Source organism: Myodes glareolus, chromosome 25 (genome assembly GCF_982192425.1).
Source record: "Myodes glareolus chromosome 25, mMyoGla1.1, whole genome shotgun sequence".
In the NCBI taxonomy this organism is placed as follows: domain Eukaryota; kingdom Metazoa; phylum Chordata; class Mammalia; order Rodentia; family Cricetidae; genus Myodes; species Myodes glareolus.
Window position 1 is genome coordinate 7,175,843 of NC_142050.1, and position 21,199 is coordinate 7,197,041.

The window sequence follows — 21,199 nt, forward strand, 5'->3', positions numbered from 1 at the left end:
TAGCTCAAGGAACTGAGTTGAATTCCCTAGAACCTGTGGAAATACCTGGGTGTTATCTTACAATCCCAGGGTTGGGTGGCAGAGACAGGAGGGTCCCTGGGGCTTACTGCACTGTCATCCCACCAAATCAGCAAACTCCAGCTTCAGTGAGAGCCCTATATTAAATTCAATATGGAAAGCTATTGAGAAAGACATCTGATGTCAATCTCTGGCCTCCACACATGCCCTTCCTTCCGCACATCGCACAAAAAGATAAAGTGATTGTGAAAATTGTAATGGAACTTGAAATAGATATAGACTTCCTAGTGCATATCTAGATTTGTAAGAATTTCTGTCTTAGAATCTTTTTCATCAAGAATAAAATTGTTCTAAATCAAATGTGTAGTGAAACAGATTGTATTAAAAAAGTAACTTTGAATTTTTCAGTTAAATAAATACATTGAAAAGCTGACCAATGAGATGAAAGAGGCTGGCAATTTGGAAGGAATCTTGCTTACAGGCCTCACTAAAGATGGAGTGGACTTGATGGAGAGCTACGTGGATAGAACTGGAGATGTCCAAACAGCAAGCTACTGCATGTTACAGGTTAGTGCAATCTGACACTGCTCTTGAAAACAAAATGCCAAGCCATATTCTCCATGTTGTGTATCTCAGGTGAAGCACACAAGCTTTTTTCTTCGCTTTGGGGTTTTAGTTCTCTTGAGGACTTGTGTTGTCTCTAATGATCTTAATCTCATCAGCTTATCCAGGTCTTTCTTTCAGTCTGAGAAATCCCGGTCTTGACTACATCTGAGTTCATATAACGCTCAGATGGAAGCAGAGCCTCAGGTCAGAGTCCAACCCGTCTTCCATAAAGGACTCCCTCTGCTATTCAGAACTGTGGTTTCCTTTCATCTGACAAGCAGAAGAGAAGTTATGCTTTAGCTCTTATACTCAGTGCCCTTTTTATTAACAACAAGGTAGTTTGAATAACTAGTTTATCAACATTTTTTTCATTGCTTTAACAGTCTAGTGGTTAAACCAGATTCCAGGAAAAAGTTGCTTTCTACTTTACTTTTGTGGGAAACATGAATTCTGTGTCTCTACCATGTCCAGTAACCCTCCAGCAGTCTTAACCTTTTGTGGCAGGAGCACCTCTCTCTTTTAGCCTGCTTTACCTTGGTAAACAAATCAAAATGTGCTTACTGCTTCCCTTCTCTATGCTCTTCTGTGAGCTTGCCAAATGTGGGTTCAAAATGCAGAGTCAGCTTATATAAAATATCAAGCCACCACCCACGTGAGAACAGGTATTCTGTCGTTCAACTTATCCCACTGGAATGAGATTTATTTTTTATTTTTTTTAATCTTTTAATGAACTACTAATATATGACCACAGAGTACAGATGGGTAGGTGATAGCACAATTGTAAAATGTTAAAATTCAAACAGTAGGTACGCAATGTGACCTTTAAAAAGTCTAGTCTGGTAACTGCCGCTCGTTTGTTGAGATGTTTCTTCTGTGGCCAAGATTAACTCTGCCGTCATGCTGGTTTCATTTCATTTGTTCTCTTTCCTTTTGTTCCTTTGGTTTTTCCTTCCTTATTGTGTTCCAATGTCTTTCCCCTTATGTCTCCTATTGGCTTTTACCTATTCCCTTCTCACTGTCTTATTGTTAAACCTGGTGCTTTGGGTCTCAATGTATCCTGAGCTCATGCTGCATTTCACAACTGACATGTCATAGCATCCTTTCTTTCCTACCTCACATCTAGCACTGGGTTTTTCTTAAACTTTTCATTTTATAAGTATTATGACAGTGTAATTTCATTTATGCAATTTTTCCTTTGTCCACTGATCACATATTTTCTATGTATATTATAAGCTTCAACTTACAGGGTTGTTTTTGCTTTAGATAGTAATTTGTCTGTTCTATAAATTATAAGAAAGGAATTACAGACCTTTTATTTGCTTATTTATTACTGTTCGTAGTGTCTGTTCCTCCTGTGGATCTGAGTTTAATCTTGTTTCCTCACCTTGTTTTTTCTCTATCAATAGAGGTGATGGCCTCAGTTTACATTTAACAGAAGCGTTCAGTTCATCTTGGTTCTTCTTGCAGCACTTTAAAGAAACGCTTTCCATCTGGCCTCCTCTGATTCTGATGAGAAATTAGCAGTTCCCCTTGCTTTCCTGTATGTGTTGTTTCATGTTTCCATGGATTTCTTTCAAGAAGTCCTCTTTCTCTTTGATTTTTCAGAACAAAAAGAAAATGAGACTGATGAGCCTACTTATATTCTTTGTATTATGTGTATTGATTATCAGTTAACATTTTTCATCAGATTTGGGATGTTTAGGTATATTATTTCTGATTCTTTATCTCTTCTGCGTTTCTTATTCTCCTTTTTTTTTTGCCTTGCTATGCATATAGTAAAGTTCTAGTGTTTAGAGCCTGGGGTTTCTGTTCATTTTCTACTTCCTTTTTATTATTTATCTCCTCTTCTTCAATTGGACAATTTTTTTTTTCTTTTCTCTTTTTGTTTTGAGACAGATTCTCATTGTGTAGGTCTTGCTGGCCTGGAATTCATTTGGTAGGTCAAAGCTGGGATCCTCCTATGTCTATCTCTGTGAAGTGGGTTTAAAGGTGTGGTATGCTTCCACACCCAGCTTCAGTTGGACAATTAACGTTGGTTTGTTTATGTGTTCTGTCACTGCCCTTGGCCATTAAATTTGTCAGGAAATTTTTTCTTCCTATCTCCAAGTATATATATTTATATATTTTATTTATGGTGAAAAGGTACATGTTTAGAATTATCTAGCTGGACTCAGTTTAGATGAACCCAGTTTTGTTGGCAACATTCAGAGCATCATAGTCAGGAGCCAGCTAAACATAGGCCTTCTGAGGGCGTTGACTTTGGCCACATCAGTGTCAGTTACTTCACTGCCTGTTTGATCTGATGCTTGTTGGCCTTGACATCCACATGAACACTTATGTGTTGTTGTCCTCTGTCTTCTTCATGGCTGACTCAGTGGTCGGGGTAATTAGATGATGGCATATAGTGGTCACGCTTGTTTGTCTTAGGCATGCTCTTTTGAGGGTTTTTGGGCTGCAACAGGGGCCACACAGGATCCTGGGCTGCAAGAAGGTGGGTGATGTGCAGATCTTCTTGTGGCTGTGGATGCCTTTTAGTATTGTCTTCTTTGCTTTCAAGGCCTTCGCTTTGACTTTGGCTTTGGGAGGGACAGGAGCTTCCTTCTTCACTTTCAGTGCTATCCTCCATGAGTATTTTTAAAAATAAACTTTACTTTAGTTTACATTCCGTATTTACTCACTAGTTAAAAGGATTGGTTTTCATTAGTCTTTAATAAGTGTTTTTCCTTGAGTATTTTTCTGTAGCACAAATTCTAATTGTTCTTAATAAAAACCTGGGGTCAGGTGTTAGGAGGTGAAAGCTGAAGGATCAAGAAGCAGTGTGGCAGCCACTAGAGAGACCTTTTACCTCTACCAGAGCACAGACTGAAGGGGTGATCCTGTCCTCAGACTGTCTTCACCAAACCTCAGACTACAGTGAGCTCCTTTCTTTTCCCGCCTTATGTTCCTCTCTCCACCCAGCCATGTCACTCTTGTCTCCACCTCCCTAGTGCTGGGATTAAAGGCATGGTATCCCAAGTGCTGGGATTACCTTTGTGTGAGCTCTGTTTCTCTGTTAGACAGATTCAATCTTGTGTATCCCAGGGTAGCCTTGAACTAACAGAGATCTCTTTGCCTTTGTCTCCCAAATCCTGGGATTAAAGGTGTGATCCATCACTTCCTGGCCTCTAATGGCTTAGCCCTGCACTCTGATCTTCAGGCAAGCTTTATATGTTAAAACATAAACAAAATTTCACTATATTTTTCTTTGAATGTGCTACGTACTACATTACAGCTTTCTTCTGCCAACTCTAATACTCATACTTGTTTTAGAGATATTCTTACTGGTCAGAAATTGATGTTCTGAATGGGAAGAACTTTAAACTTAGGAAAGCCAATTCTTGCTTCTCACTAATGCTTATGTGCATTTGATATTTAGCTTATGTAAAAGCACCATTTCATTATTAGATCTAAAGGACCAGGCTCAGTGTTAGTTTAAATGTTGTTAAGTAGTTTTGGTGTGTAATTTGGATATATTATAAGCAGAGTTTTTGGATCCATAAATTTTAATAGTTAAGATAAAGGGTTTTCTTATCACCATTGACTGCCACCTGCTCCTTAAACTACAAAGGTACTTCCTAGTCAAGTATGTTATATAGGTGCATGTTTGCATCACTAGTGAAGTCTAGTGTAAGGTAGATTACTGAGGCTTTCCTCATTAGGAGCCAGTTTCGGGGAAAAGGCCATCTCTCCTGAGTTATTCATGTTGTACCCCGAATCGTCTGATTTAAACTAGGACATTTGAAATTTATGTTTTCTTTTTAGGGTTCACCTTTAGATGTTCTTAAAGATGAAAGGGTTCAATATTGGATTGAGAATTACAGAAACTTATTAGATGCTTGGAGGTTTTGGCATAAACGAGCTGAATTTGATATACATAGGAGTAAATTGGATCCCAGTTCCAAGCCGTTAGCACAGGTAAGTAGCGTATTCTACAGATAATCAAATGTTAACATTCTTTTATTTATATTGAGTTTCTCTTAATGTCTTTGTCTATTTCAAAACTTTTTTCCTGTTTTATTTTAGTTTTTTAATTTCCTAACAATTATCTTGTACAGCTAAACTTTGAGGTAAAACAAAGGACAGTAGGCCCAGATGACCTTAGGAAAGTCTAATTGCTGGGACTGTCTGAAATTTAGTGTCTGCCAAATTCTGTCAGACTCACGTGTTAGTAATCCCATGTGCATATTGTTTTTATGTATTTATATAGAGTAGAATAGGATTTTAAAAAATAGAATAAGTATAAACATATGTCTATACATGACATTTTTAATATGAGATCTATTATCACAAGGTATGTGATCTGATATCATACTATTACTTCAGATGTTAAATATTTGGTTATCTTCACCCTGAGCACTGGATGGTGCTATTTTATTTTTAAAGGAAGTTGAAAATTATTCTGGCAGCTGAAGTAGGTATTTTAGTAAGATAGTATTGTGCCATATGTTACTAATCTGGAAGAGCTCTAGGGCTTTCATAAAACCTAGCAAGCACCTTCTAACGGTTATTTTTACCATCTCACCAGCTCTGTTGTGAACTTTTAATGTCCTACTGCAGGAGCCTTAGTTCCTTTTCGTCTTACAGAAGGTGGTGGTGGAGAATGGTTTTGTTTTGTTTTGTTTTTTGTCTTTGAAATATGGAACCTGGGACCTTGTATGTACTTAGTAGTTGGTCTTATACTGAGCTATATCTGCAGAGCCCCCTTCTTTCCTTCCTTCCTTCCCTCCCTCCCTCCCTCCCTCCCTCCCTCCCTCCCTCCCTCTTTTCCTCTTTCTTTCTTTCTTTCTTTCTTTCTTTCTTTCTTTCTTTCTTTCTTTCTTTCTTTCTCTCTCTCTCTTTCTTTTCATTTTCTTTTTAAGACAAGACTCTCACTAAATTACACAGGCTGGCCTTGAACTTGTGATTCTCTGCATCAGCTATCCAACTAGCTGGGTCATAGGCCTGTCAGGGTCACTGACTTTTTGGTTTAATGGTTGCATGCTGGTACTTTAGTTTCTTTGCTTGTTGCTGTGAGCAACTAATTAACAAGAAGCAGCTTATGGGACAGCAGTTCTAGGGAATACAACTGTTGGAGGGGGGGGGCTTGGGAGCAGGACCATGATGCAGCTGCCGCTGTGTGCCCACAGTCAGGAAGTGAGGCCAGGCTAAGAAACCTGAAGCGCCACACCAAATGACCCACTTTCTCCAGTTAGGCCCTATACCAAGGCCTGTTTTTAGCTAGGAACCAAGTGTTCTGTTGGACACATTTAATATTAAATCACATTGGGATATTTTGTATGCATTTCATTGTCCCCGATTATTATAAAATGTTAAGGTCTAAAGTTCCTAGTATTTCACAAGTATTAGGTATCAGGGATATTAGCAAAAATGTAATTAAGTAAAGGTGACAGTAAGTACCAAATAATGTAACTGCTACATGGAGATATGAACTGAGTACTAATCAGATGGATCATTTTGCAATGTAAAATAAAATTTTAAAACATTTTTTCAGTATCAGACTTTATAAATCCATTTTGGTTTGCACTAAATTGCTCTTTTCATTTGCTTTGTAGGTGTTTGTGAGTTGTAATTTTTGTGGCAAATCAATCTCCTACAGCTGCTCCTCAGTGCCTCACCAGGGCAGAGGCTTTAGTCAGTATGGTGTGAGTGGCTCACCAACAAAATCCAAAGTCACAAGCTGCCCTGGATGTCGAAAACCCCTTCCTCGATGTGCACTTTGCCTCATTAATATGGGAACGCCTGTTTCTAGCTGTCCTGGTATGACATAATTGCACAAAATGTTTGTCTGAACTCATTTTCCTACATAATTGAATTATTGTTGCTAATAAAATATATGTTAATGATTATTATTTTTAAGAAAAGGCACTTTACTGATGGGCTTGACTTTTTTTTATTACCTCTTTAATTTATAAAGTCTGTACATTAAAAGTGAAAAATCTATGTTTATGGTGACTCAAGTAATCTCATAGATGCTGGCAATTTAAAATTGATGATTAAGGCTTAAATATGACTGATTTTTATAATTATACCATTGTCATGGCTTTTACCAGTATTTCAGATTTGATGTTTAAAATTACCTGTGCTCACAGCTATTCACAAATGCTTTTTGATAGTCTCATAATCCTATCCCATTCCTTCTTCCTTCACCCTCCCTTCTAATGCATGGACTATTAGCCCAGAAACCAGGACCCTTTGGTTCTCAGTTTTAGTCTTGCATCTGCTATTTTGTCAGTTATATAGTAAGTAGATGTGGAGTTTTGTTGTTGTTTGTTTGTTGAGAGGGGTTCTCACTATGTAGGCCATGCTGGCCTTGAAATGAGAGAGATCTGCCTGCTTGTGTCTCCTAAGTACTACATTAAAAAATATGCCACCATTCCGGGGCCAATGTATGTTTTTTTAATGATTATTAAAATTATTATTATTACTATTATTTTTTAATCTTTACAGTAAACATGGGGATGCTTTTTGAAAACAGCAAATAATGGAATATAATTCCAGTTATATAACATGAAAATGATACTAATGTCAAAAGTCTTCATCAAAAACATTTTGGCTTGGGCTGGACATGGTGGAGGACACCTTTAATCACAGCGTTCAGGAAACAGGCAGGCAGGCAGATCTTTGTGAGTTCACATCCTGTGTAGTCTAGACAGACAGCTCCAGGGCATCAGAGCTGCCTACATAAAGAAACCCTGTCTTAAACATATAAAAAGTTGTATTTGGCTACTTGGTACACTGGCGTAATGAAGAAGTGGCCATTGTGCCTTTTTCCTTCATGTATAATGTTTTTCTATATACATCTTAGTATTTATGACAGTGTCTCACTATGATGCCCTGGCTGGCTGGCCTAGAACTTATGACCCTGTGCCTCAACTTTTAAAATACTGGTATTAGAGGTGTACATAATCACACCCCTAGGGTTTGGTTTAAATTTGAATTAAGGGTTTTTATGCTGATCAATTTTTATATAGCCTAGATTATACCAAAAGTGCAACAATTTAGAGCATCTACTACAATAAAAATTAAACAAATAAAATATATCTGTGAAAACCGAGATATGTAAAATTAGTTATGTTTAGTACAGCCTTTGGGCCTAAGTCTCAGGAAGTTATAGTGAATATTTGCCTTCTGTTGTCACTATAGTGCATTTCATTTTTTATTACATATTAACTTTTTGGTTCTTTCTAGTTTTGAAATATGTATATATATATGTATATACATATATAAAGATAATAATCTAGAATTGAAAAATATTAAATCATAAATAAGTTCAAGCTTTTGCAGAGATTAATATAATAAATGCTGATTATGGTTTATTACATCATAATATTTGTTACAGAAATTTCTCCTATATTTGGTTCTGCATGTAATACAAGTTTATTCACTTATTTGCATATTATGACAAGGCTGATGCACTAAGCTGAGTGAGTCCAGTAGCTTTTTAGAGCTCATGATGAACAGTATGTACAGAACATGTAGAACTAATATAGAGTAAGAAAGAAGGGATAATATCTTTTGAGGAGTAAGGAGTGACCCACAAATTCTGTGTCTGTCATTCCAAAATCTTTAGAAAGATCTGCAATTCCAGAGGATTTTTTGTTGGTTTATAATGGCGAATCAATCCCACACCAGTTATGTTTTAAAGGGGATATTTATTTTGGGGGGTAAAACTTACATACACACAAACCATCAGGAAAGGAGCCTAGTCGCTGAGCAGGAGCCGGAACCAAGAGGCCGAGGCGAGGCTTGCTGCTCTTTTTAAAAGAAAAATATACCACGCCCCAGTGGGCTGGTATTTCAGCGCTATTGGCTGAAGGAGCAGAAGGTACTCCCGCAGCAGGTTTATTTTTTTTCGAGATTGGTTTTTCAGTGTAACTGAGTGTTGCAGCTCTGGAGGGAACAGTATCCTGACATGTTGGGAAGTCAGGCATGAGGCTGGGGTGCGGTGGGAGATGGTCTCTCCACAGGATGTAGTAATCCTGCTCCTCTCTTGAGAGAGAGTGGGTACAGCTGAGCTCTGCTCTCTTCTCCCTAAGGGAATGGCCTAGCAGTTTCCATTTCTTCTTCTGCTCTGCTTCTTCTGCTTTTCTTCTCAGCCCCTTCCCCCCTAAGGGAATGTCTCGGCAAAACTTCTGTTTAGGTGAAAGAAGGTCTTCACCTAAAACTCCTTTTTTTTTTTTTTTGAGACGGTTTCTGGAACTCACTTTGTAAATCAGGCTGGCCTTGAATTCACAGAGGTCCACCTGCCTATGCCTCCCAAGTGCTGGGATTAAAGGCATGCTCTACCACTGCTCAGCCATCCAAAACTCTTTTAAGAAAGAGATTTATTTGGGAAGAAGTCCAAGAGAGTAGCCTGTTGTAGACTGTCCCCTCTGTAAGTTAGAAGGTAAAAATAAAGAAGTTGGAGAGGTGGCTCAGCAGTTTAGAGCACAGGGATGCTGTTCTAGAGGACCCTGGTTTGATTCTAAGCTACCTTATGATGGCTCACAACCTTCTGTAACTTCAGTCCCAAGGATCCAACCCTAGTTCCCTCTCTTTTGGTTTCTTTGTCTGGCTGTCCTGGAAGTAGCTCTATAAACCAGGCTGGCTTCGAACTCACAGAGATCTGCCTGCTTCTGCCTTTCAAGTGCTAGGACTAAAAGCGTGTGCCACCACCACCTGGTCCAGTGCCCTTTTGACCACCTCAGACACTACACACACACACACACACACACACACACACACACACACACACACACACCTAGTTCACAGACATATATGCAGGCAATACGCACACACAGTAAATTGCAAAATCACTAAAGTGCATAAAGTGTATAAAGATTAAGTATCTCTATAAAATCTGTATTTCTTTTTCTCATTGTTGATTTGTTTGTAAATCCTTTAGAACAATTTCAGTGTAGCTACCTCTTTTATACATCCTTTTAACTTATATCACAAGCAGAAAATTATGGGTATTTTAAGAAACTATTCCTAGCCATAAGATTATTCCAAGTGTGACTGGCAATGATATAGTTAAATTTTTCATTTATACAACATGTTTTAAAAGGTAATAATTGATTAAAGGTAACATTTTTTACTTAATCTATTTTTCTGTTTTTATCTGTAATTGTGTGGGATTTAAAAATATTTTCATTTTATTTGTTTTAAAATAAAACATTGATGTAGCCGAAATTAATAGAATCAGCATTTTTTTGAACACGAAAAGTGGCATATCAAAGTAATAATGTATGTAGAAAAGCTTGGAGATGTCCAGCATGCCAGAAATTTAAGTACTACAGAAGGGTCATTAAAAATCTATATGCAAAGATGTATATACAAATTTTACATGTCTTTTCATTTTTTTTTTTTTACTGAACATGGATGAAAATATTTACGTTATGTAATCTGATAAATAGAAATTACAAGAGTCCCTTTCTTTACCTTGCTTAAATCATGGTCTACATCAGTCTTTTTTTCATTTTTGAGAAAGAGTATCAATATATATAGCCTTGGCTATCCTGGAATTCACTATGTAGACTAGGCTAGTCTTAAACTCAGAGATCAGCCTACCTCTGCCTCTCAAGTACTGGGTTTTGAAGCATGTGCCACCAGAAACAACCCTGTATATTAAGAAGATATATTAATTAAGATATAGTTATGCCAACTGCCTCAAATTCATGATTGCTTTTTATTTTGTGTACTAATTAAATACACAACACACACGCACACAGAAAAAAAATAAATATACCCACTGATTCCATTTAGTGTTAACCGTATGTTTATGATTTCAAGGACAACCATGTGATACTGAGTTTCTTAATCAGCCTGTTGAGTAAGTATATATATATTTACATGTATATGTAAACTGTTATTCAGTACTAGATCTTAACATTAAAATTGCTATTTCAATGTGGCATATGTTTTATATTTTAACATAGCTACCCTTTAAGAAGCTTAAACTGCTATGATTTGGCTAATGGTGATCAATTTCTTTTCCCATAGGTGGATCCAAATCAGATGAAAAAGTGGACTTGAGCAAGGACAAAAAGTTAGCTCAGTTTAACAATTGGTTTACCTGGTGTCACAATTGTCGGCATGGCGGGCATGCTGGACATATGCTTAGTTGGTTCAGGTAAACACCACCTCACTTCCTTGATAATCTTATAGTTACAGGACATAGAGCAGATAATCTTTTCAGTAGTTTAGGGTCTTGATATCATTGTATTATATCTCAGTCAATAATTAATTTTTAAAATGTGTTTGTTGATTTGACTTAAAAAAGGTAGTATCAATGGTTCCATTATTATCTTACATAATGTTAAACTGTAAAAGTAATACTTATGCCAGGTGTGTGGTGGTACTTGTCTTTAATCTCAGCACTTGGGAGGCAGAAGCAGGTGAATTCAGAGTCAGTTTGAACATAGCAAATTCTTGACTAGCTACGGCTACATAGTGAGATCTTGCGTCAGTTTTTTTTTATACTTATATAAGAAATCCTTTTATGGATTAAATGCTTAACATTTTTCCCTACTGGGGGATAGGATACTTATAGTTTTTTTATATCTTACAATTTCTCATGTAATTAAAGTATGAATATAATTATACACATACACACACGCACACACATACACACACACAAATCTACTCCACTAGTTCTTTCTTTCCGGGTGTGCTCCACATAAATAGCTCCTACAGTGGAGATTCTCAAAATAAACTTACTGACTTAGAGCAGTGCTAGTGGCCCTGTGCTGGCCATTAACATAGCACAAGAGCCCGTCTCATTTGTGCTAACCTTAACTCTTAATACGTCCCTATCTCACGGAGATGGAAACTTTTCTCCAGCTCGCCTGGTCTCACTGAACTGGTTTATCTCTGCCCGCCAGTCCCCTCTTCTGCTTACCAGATAACCACTCAGAGGCTTAATATTAATTGTAATTGTTTGGCCATTGGTTTAGGCATATTACTGATTAGCTCTCACTTGTAAATTAACCCATTTCTACTAATTTGTGTATCATTACATGGACATGGCTTACTGGTGATGCCCTAGTATGTTACTACTTGGGCGGCTACATGCTGTCTCCCCAACTCTGCCTTCTTTCTCTCCATATCTTTGTTTGGATATGAGAGAGACACATATTCACAACATACAGAAGGAAATCCTACATCAATCCCCTTAATAACTATTTTGGTATGTTGGTGTAGAAACCAAAACTGTTCATTTCAGTTACATTTTCTTCAAAGTTCACCTTGGTGCTTGTTTCTAATTTGAAGCTCTTAATGCAGTGTTTTATCATGGGTTTTAATTCATATGTTTAATGCAGTAGCATTTTGAAGTTAATTATATAAATATATTTGTGTGTGTAAAGCTTGGATTACTAACTGTTACTTCACCTTTTTTCAGGGACCATGCAGAGTGTCCTGTATCTGCATGCACGTGTAAATGTATGCAGTTGGATACAACAGGGAATCTGGTACCAGCAGAGACTGTTCAGCCATGAAATGCTACACCTAAAGAGAAACCTTCAAATGAGGAGTTTTTAATCGATGTCCTTCATAGTTCAGAAACATACCTCAGAACAAGTCACTCATGACTCTCCTATAATGGGAAAATAAATCATTCTATCAGATCAGCAATTTGATGTTTGAGTGATTTTGATGTGCTTCTTAGAGGCAGATGCTGCTGAAGAGAATACCAGAGCATGACTATAAGTTCTGTTCAGTAGGTTAAAGTTCATTTGAAAGACCTTTCTAGAGTTTTGTCAGAAATATGAATGTACATAGAAGGTTTTAGAATAAAAACATACCTGTGCCTGCCTCTTCAATCTGAACTTGATATCTTTTGATAGAATCTGTACATATTTAAAGTCAAATGGTCAATTTAGTGGTTCAGATAACAGTTTAAGCTTATCTATGTTTAGATTTCATTCAGATAAAATATGTTTTTACATTGAGAATTAGCACCTCACCCACACTGCTGATATGTTTGAGAAAAGTACATGCATGCGTGTGTGTGAACACACACACTTTTTTCTTTACAAAAGAAAAAAATGTGTCAAATTTCAGGAAAACATGCTAAAGAGTTTTTCATTTTATTTTTTTCTTTTCCTGGGTTCTGATTTGTCTTTGGAGATTTCTCTCCTTACCATCAGGAGTGTTCTCTGAATACAAAGCCTTTGGAAGATCTTATGTAGGGACCGGCTTACTGTCTTTCAGTTTTGGAATCTGTCATTTTCCATGATGTTGGGCAAAACAAAGGTGTTCCTGAAGTCTACTTTAGATATAAGTTGCTAAAAGTATGTGTACTGGGGCCAGTTCAAGGACTTTGTTTCTATTTTTGTTTGTCAGACTAACTGGACAGATTTAAGAGAGGATTTATATCAAGAGTCTTCGTCATCTGCCATGTACAGCAACTGAACTGAATGTTTTGCTAGAAGTCATAATCTTAGAGGATCTTTTCTACAGATGTTGGAGATATGTCTGAAGCTTCATGTCAGCAGCTAGGCTAAGGAAAGACTAAGATCCTTTAGACTAGACTGAGTTGTGATGTATATATTCAAGAAAAATTGACTCTTGTTATTTAAGATCTGATTATACAAAAGGCATAGAGTAACCTTGGGGATAGTATATATCTGTCCTAAATTTCTGGTGGGTGACAGTTTTCAGATGAAAAACTTGGAAATAATGACTTATTTCTTATAGAAATTGCCATTATGGGATTATTGGTCTTCATAAATCTTACTGCTTTCATTTTAATAGAATATTTTCTTCAATGTTGCATAAATTAAAATATTCCTTTTAACCTTGCTGTGTCCTTAACATGAGCTTTAAAGTAATTACACATTCTTCGAATGTATGTTTTCATTTCTTCTAAAAGTATAATATAAAGTTAATGAAAGTTTTGATACAGAGTATAGACATAAATACAAACTGCATTATATAAATATAGACTTGTAAAATGTCTTAATATGGTGACATTTTAAAGGCTCTTCTATGTAATAGCTTCCTAATATTTCCTTTGAACTATACAGCTTATATTGATGTCTATTTAACTTGTCTTGCATTGTATGTAGAATGAAAATAGATTCAAATTATTTCCCCATTTTTTTTTATCCCCTAGGTCACTGGTATTTGAGATTAAACTCAACAAGGTATTGTTGAGATACTGAGATAGTATTGCCATTGTATACATAAAATAACATAGGAACATTTTTACCTGTCTTAGACAAAATAAATAATGACCGCTGACAAATACATTAGTAGCACACCGATTAAAAGGATAATGGCAAAGGGCAGAAGATGTAGGTCATTGGGAACAGGTGCTTAGCATACATAAGGTAAGTTCTCAAGGTTTCTTAGTACCACATGCACACTAAGGGAGAAAGAAAGGTGCCGTTCACCTGTCTGCATCTATGAAAAGGGAATATGTGCATTCTAATGACTTGGAAGAAAACCCAAGAGAACACCATGAGCAACAATGAAGTCAGTGTGTTTTTCAAATGAAGTAAGCAAATACATATTAAAAGCCTTAGGGATATGCAACCCTGTCATAAGATGGCAGAAAGTGTTTATGAGTTACTAACTGGTTAAATGTGGAAATAAATGGATGTAGTTCTTTGCTTCATTTATAGTACAAATGTAGAACTTTAATGTCCAGTATAGCAATAAATATTAACATACAGAGTTAATAGTAACCAACTATTCAAATAAAGTAGATATTTTTACTTAGGAAGCTCAATGCCATTGGTAGCTGAAGAAGAAAGGCTGCTTACATGAGAACATGCACAGCATGTTAAGTATATTTTCATGGGAATTTTACAGTCTTATTGGGCTTTGGGTAATGTTTGTCTTTTTGTTGTCTAGCATTTATTTTCAATAATGAAAGATGTAAAAATAAATGCAAATGTATATCACCCATATTAACTGGCTTTTTCCAGTTAACTGCAACCAGGTATCTTCTGTTTCCAGTCATTAAGCAGCCAGATGTGATTTATCTAAGGTAAAGAAACTGCTTCACAATAGGAAAGTTAGTACAGTTATAATTTATTCAGCAAGCATTTCCCCAGTTTTGTGTCTAGTAGTAAGACTGCAATAAAGCACACATTTAGTCCAGCACTCAGGATAGTTAGAAAGTGCACTGACCTCTTCGTTTAGCACATTGAGGAATGGTTATAAACTTCTAGTTTCCCTGTAGTCACTGGTATATAATTAGTACTATCTCACCCTTTCTCTCTCTCCTGTGTCTTCCTCCTAGATTTTCTGACTCTTCTCTTCTGGTACTGGCCATGGCAGGAAACCTGCTCTCTCCATTGCTATCCAACCTGGAATACATATATACACTACATTCTCAGTAAGTTCTTCACAGTAAGTGGTGAGTTCGTAGTGTGCCCAGATGCCCATGCTTCTAACAGTGCAGCAGGCATCTGCTTGCCTTGATTGGTGAACATTTTTAAGGTCATGGTATTAAATAATGGACAGCACCATCACTGCTGTGGAATCAGTGTGTCTGAGAAAGCCGTAGCACTAAGTTCAGTTTGATTGTTGTAGCATTTGCATCTTCACAGCCAAAATGTCAGTCTCTTTCATTTTTGTTTTGAAATTTTAAAATAACTTTCTAATTACTTTCAAATAATTGAAGGAAATAGTTGTCCATAATGTCCTCCAAAATACAATTTCCTTACTAATAACCATTGGTGGGACAATGTATTTAAATGCTTTGCTTTAAGATTAAGGATAATTTATGTAATGCCAGAAATAGCAATAATAATTCAACACATAGTCTTTCATCCAATTTATGAAAAACATGCCGCCTTAATGTAATTTCCTAACTAGAAATTCAGATAGAGTAATCTAATTAAGTTGGCATCTTAAAGTCACAAAGACAGAATTGTCTGGAAGTATGTTTGAAGGGATTGATGTCTCAAATGTGAAACAGACATTTATAGATAAATTCACAAAAATCATTGCTTTTGCATTTTTTACTTAAAGAATATTCGTTTCACTTAGATGCTTTATATACACTTGAATATGCATGAAACCCTGAAGTTTGAAATAACAAATACTCAAATTTATATTTATTCACATTTTTGTTATATAGCCATATTTGGTTAATGATAATCAAATAACTTGCCTTTGTCAAATGTAACAATGTTTTTAAATTATGTAATTGTGTTTTAAAATATCAAATATAATAGTAGTATTTTGTGAAAAAAATCAGTATTAAAACTTTCTATGTTCCTACTTTAATCAAAGAAAAATTACTTCATCATCCATTTGGAAGTTCACATTAGACAAAAATCCTTAATATTTCCACAAACCTAGGTGTACATAGAACTCCCTAAATAGGTAGAGGTATACATTCATAAATATCTAAACAACAAATTTGCAAGATTTGCCTGTTGTAAAGGAAATATTTTGTCTTAAATTTTCTGAACTTTGATTCCTCAAAACAGGGTGTAGAGGAAAAACTAACAGCATGTTGCTAACAGACAAATTGCCCTCACTGACTTCCACTCTTTGGGAGACAAGGAGGCGGACTGGGCTGGCGCTCATGATCTTTTCTCTGTACCTCTTGCATGCTTCACTAAGGCAGCACTTTTTAAAATTTAGTATAATTCTTCCAATGAATGCTGAAATATCGCTCCAAACAGGGAAGGTTATTGTCCAGTAGAAAAACAGACACAAACTGGAAATGAATAGACTGGCACAGGTTCTCAGGGTCTTTGAGACAACCAGCCACTGCTGGAAGCGCTCCTAACCTAATTGGGGGGGTGATAATTTTAAGTATACTATGCGGACTCTGTTATTTCTGCCTCAGGAAGTGTTACATGATGATTGTTTTCCCTATGGGATCTTGGAATGAAAACTATCATCCTTTCAAATAAAGCCCCTCTTAGGAAAGACCCCATCCCCACTAATTTATTACCTCTAGTTTGTCTCTTCTATTCATTTGGGGTCCACTTCCAGTATGTGAAACTTTGAGATTTCTAAGTATCTTTTTGTGTATTTAGGCTAGAATTTGAATATTTTTCTCCAGCAGAGACATTTGAGTAGAGTGCAAATGAATTCTCATAGAACAAAATTGTCAAGCATATGTGACAGAACTGTAGGGAAGAGGCGTACAACTTTAATCTGCAAAGAAGCTTAAAAAGAGCTCTATGGTGGTTATGCACGAGGCCTGACAATTGACATTTCTCATTTTGGCAGCATTCACCTACAGACCCCTATCTGCACCAGAATACGTTCGTCCCTGGGATAAATGATTAATGAGCTGCCTATCACTCCCACTCCTTTTTTTACTGAGTAGTGGAGGCTTTGGTTGATCATAGTCTAGTCATCAGCATTCTCACTGAAACTGAATCTGCCACTACAGAGTTGAGCTAGGGCAAGCAGCATCTCAAGAAAAAAAATTGCAGCATTTAAGATAACAAGATCCTTTCCTGGTCACTGTCCTATCTGTCAAGGCGGTTTTGTTATTTGCCCTCAGAGAGCTTTAGAAAACCTTGTGTTCTTGTCAAGATCCAACATCCGAGGATTTCCAGTTCTTTTTCTGGGCTTTCTGAGACAGGTCTTGCTGCTTAGCCCAGGATTCCTCCTCAGTATTCTGAATACAGGAGTTGCAGGTGTGCATCATTATGCCTTGCTTGTTCTTTTTATTAGTCACTGGCATGTTTTGTGACATGCAAATGTCTCATAAGACCTGCATCTTGCATGGCAAACAATAATACAACTGCCAAATTACTTTAGAATGACAAGTGATCCTCAGATACTCTTGTATTCGAGCAAGCAGATGTTAGAACGAGAAGATAAGAACAATTATTTACCTGTCAGAACAATGTGCGCTACATTCTAAAGCAGATGGCAGAAAATGCAGGCCTACATAGTTTATGAAAATGACAGCTTGTGGTTTTGGTAAAATACATACGAGAAAAAGTAATGGGACTCAGAACTTCTTTTTCAGCATCTCTCTGCCCCTGGGTTTCTCAGCATTCCTGAATTCACATTGCTCTCTCATTTACTTATCTGCCAATTTGCCCTATCTCTTTATATTTCCTTGTTTCCTTTCTTTATCCTTTTCTGAATTTTCTGTTTAACCTCTCTCTGAATGGGATTCACCCAGCTGAAGTGCATATGCCCCCAGAGCCAAGGCAGGGAGTGGAACCATCCCTATACTTCATGATTCTTTCCAGTGGCTAGCTAGCAGTTAGGTGGTGGGTGGTGCTGTGAGTTTTCTGTGTGCACTTTAAGAAGCAGCTGGGAAAGGCTGTTTTGAAGACTCCAAACTAGACTGCATTTTTACCCAATATTGATTGATGTAGACAACAGCCATTTTCTTGGATTTGGGGAAATGGGTAGAAAGGGATCATGGTAAGCAGAACTGGGCAATAAGAAAAAAGGGTGGGGGCGGATTTCTCCAGTTCTTTCATTGTTTAGATCCTCCTCTCAGTTACAGTCAGTACTCTTTCAACCACTGGTGACCTGGTTAGGCCAAGCTTTGTTCGGCTGGGTGGTCAGTAAGCAATGAGCACAGCCTTCTCTATGCTTGATTCAATTAGCTTATCATTCATACTTTTGCTCAGAACTGTTTGCAGCACAGCATTCTAGCGAGCAACTACCAACTGGTAGTTCATCTGTTGGATATTTTTAACTCAGCCACGTATTTGGAGTCTGAATAACAGGACATGCAAAATAATTATATTTAGTAGAAATAAAGGGATCATTCTGGGAAGTGTTCTAATTGGATGGTAAAGCTAGAATTAAGTCTAGGGTCTAGATTGAAATCTGGCACTTTTCTGTTTGTCAGACTATTCTGTCTGTTCTCTAAGGGTGTGCCTTGTCATGTTGACCATGCTCTAGTGGATGATCCCACACCCAAGAGTATATTACTAAGACAAACTCTATGGTATATTAAAAAGAAAAGGACACATGTCCTGGCTGGACAGATGAGATGAAGGTGATCTGGGAGGATCTAGGGGGGAATAGGATCCAAATGTATGAAATTTTCAAAAAACAAAAAATTTTAAAATATTTTATATTAAAAAAAGTTCAGGTAAGTAGTTTATTTCAAATCTGAACACCTTAGAGCCAGGGAAGCCAATGGTGTAGCTCTTAGTCTAAGACTGGGTTCCTGAGAACCAGAGAGCAGGTGCAGCAGCCTAAGTCTTCCCAGTCCTTGGCACAAGGAGCAGGAACTGAAGCCCAGAACAAGGTGGCAATTGATGTCTTTCAGCTTGAAAGGATTGTTATATGTCACTATAATTATACATGCAAAATGTGTATCAATGATATTGGGCATAATCTTGCATAAGTGAACATTTGTTATAAAATATTGATGTATAATATTTTAAAGCCCTGTGTAAATGAACTTTTTATTTGCATGATTATGGCCATATGAAAAGTTATGGTGGTATATGCCTACAGTTCAGCACTCAGTATCTGAAGGCAAGAGAATTGTAAGTTTGAGGCCAGCCTAAGCTACACAGTAAAGCCTATCTCAAGAAAATAAAGACAACAGAAGTTGAGAAATTAGTCTTTTAGAAAGATTCCAGATCCCATAAAAGTTTAAATATTTGTGTCTAAGGTTTTTCATCAATATATTTAGATGTTTTGCCTAAAGCAAAGGATCTGCCTTTACTTTTAATACAGGATGTAGCTATTTTAGTGTGTGTGTGTATGTATACATACATACACACACTATATATATGAATATATATATATATATATTCATTTTAAAATCTGCTGTCTTTATCATATAACAGTCAGGGTTCATGAGTGAGCTAATCCACTCCTTCTGCTGGAGGTGAAATGTTTTCCTGTGCCACCTTGTAATTTGCTTTGCAATGAATATTGCTATTTGTAACTATACCTTGTGATTACAAGATACATGTAGCTGAATTTAGAATGTGTAGGGAACACAGGCAGCAGTGCTATTCTAAATGTCACTGACTTCAATTTAACTCACAAGAATTGTTAAAAGCTGAAATAATCCATCCTATCATCCATTTCTGCAAATGTATTTTTAGATAATCTGAATTTTGTTGTTTCAAAGTTGTTTTATTTCTTCAATTCCTGAAATTTCCTAGCCTCATTTCCAGTGAGACACTCATTAGAGAACTTGTGACAAGATCCCACTTTCAGAAAATTTGCAAGTTCAATGTCGTGTGTTGCAGACTGTTTACTAGACATATTTTGATGTGGCACATTATGTAATACTTTGCCTCCCTTTAACTAGGCAATCGCAGATGTGTACTTTGTAGGTGGACTTTCTTTCCTGCCAGCCAGTTTCCAAATAACCACACAGAAACTTATTATTTTAAATGCTCCGCCAATAGCTCAGGTTTGTTTTTAGCTAGCTCTTATAACTTAAATTAGCCCAGTTCTAGTAATGTGCTGCCCCGCGGCTTGTTTACCTAGTCTATGTACTTCTATTGCTGCTTCTTCCAAGTCTGGCTCACAACTTCTCCAACTCTACCCTCCTCTCAGTGTTCTCTCTGTCCTGAAAACCCTGCCTACCTATCAGCCAATCAGCTGTTTATTAAAAGAGATAGCAACATATCTTCATACTGGACAAAAGAATTATTCTAGTTTCCCTATTTTTGTCTAATTAAAATGGAAGGTTTTAACTTTAACATAGTAAAACTATATATAACAAAGCAGTTATCAAGTAAGATTTAGTTGCAATATCTAATCCATTTGTATATGGCCAAATTAGAGAAAATATTATCTATCTTTGTGAGTCTAAAGGCTTATACCTAATTTACCCTTTTTTTTTTTAAATCAAAACTAGGGAAAACTCTGGAAACTCTGGAGGAACATTAAGAAAATCAAGGTTATTGTTAAGTTTTGGCTGGAGCAGTTTGTGAGGCTGGAGCATCTCAGCCAGCAGCCTTGAAGCTGTTTAAAATGTAACATACATACCTGTATTCATACAAGTATAGATTGTGTGTTGTTCACAAGTATGTCAAAAATGTTTTTTTGCTTTATGTTTGAGCAAGTATTATGTTTTTCTAGAAAGTTTTATTTCTTTATGCCTGTAGCCAAGATTTTCAGTGAGTCTTTCTCAATAAAACCTGATCCATATCAACCTGGAATGAATCCACCATCTCTCATTTCCTGTAGAAATAAAAGCATAACCCCTTCCCCAGAACAACACACCTTTTGACTTTCATTTTGAAGTCAGGGTATTTTAAAAATCTGTGTTGGTTTAACTCAGCAGCCTTTATGACCCAGTGTGTCATAGCAGCTGTCGCTTGGGTCATCAAGAAATTCAAAGACAACATAACATTCAAAATCCAAACTGTATTTTCCATGCCTACATGGCTTATTATAATATTTTTTATTACTTTGTTTTTTAATGGCTTTATTATTTTTAAACTACTTTTTAATGACTGTCTATACCCATTCCCTTTTCCCTCCCAAATCTATTTATATTTTAAAATACACTGTAACCCATTAGAGGATTTTTTCGTCTGGCTTTGTCTTTACTGCACATTTGTAATCTTTTCTGTACGCATGAGCAAACCCTAAACCTGCCATGTGGCTTAGTTTATGGCATGCTGGA

The 21,199-nt window shown here is 36.6% G+C and overlaps 1 protein-coding gene across 3 annotated transcripts in view; it reads left to right on the forward strand.

Moving 5' to 3' along the window:
* Mios (meiosis regulator for oocyte development) overlaps window positions 1–12,464 on the forward strand; it is a 33,411-nt gene extending 20,947 nt beyond the window's left edge. For all 3 annotated transcript variants that reach the window (XM_087901732.1, XM_087901734.1, XM_087901733.1), the window contains 5 exons: window positions 427–585; window positions 4,426–4,578; window positions 6,216–6,420; window positions 10,645–10,774; window positions 12,044–12,464. In XM_087901732.1, coding sequence (XP_087757858.1) covers window positions 427–585; window positions 4,426–4,578; window positions 6,216–6,420; window positions 10,645–10,774; window positions 12,044–12,140 — 744 coding nt within the window. In that variant the 3' untranslated portion in view covers window positions 12,141–12,464. The remainder of the gene's footprint in view (window positions 1–426; window positions 586–4,425; window positions 4,579–6,215; window positions 6,421–10,644; window positions 10,775–12,043) is intronic.
* The last annotated feature ends 8,735 nt before the right edge of the window (window positions 12,465–21,199 follow it).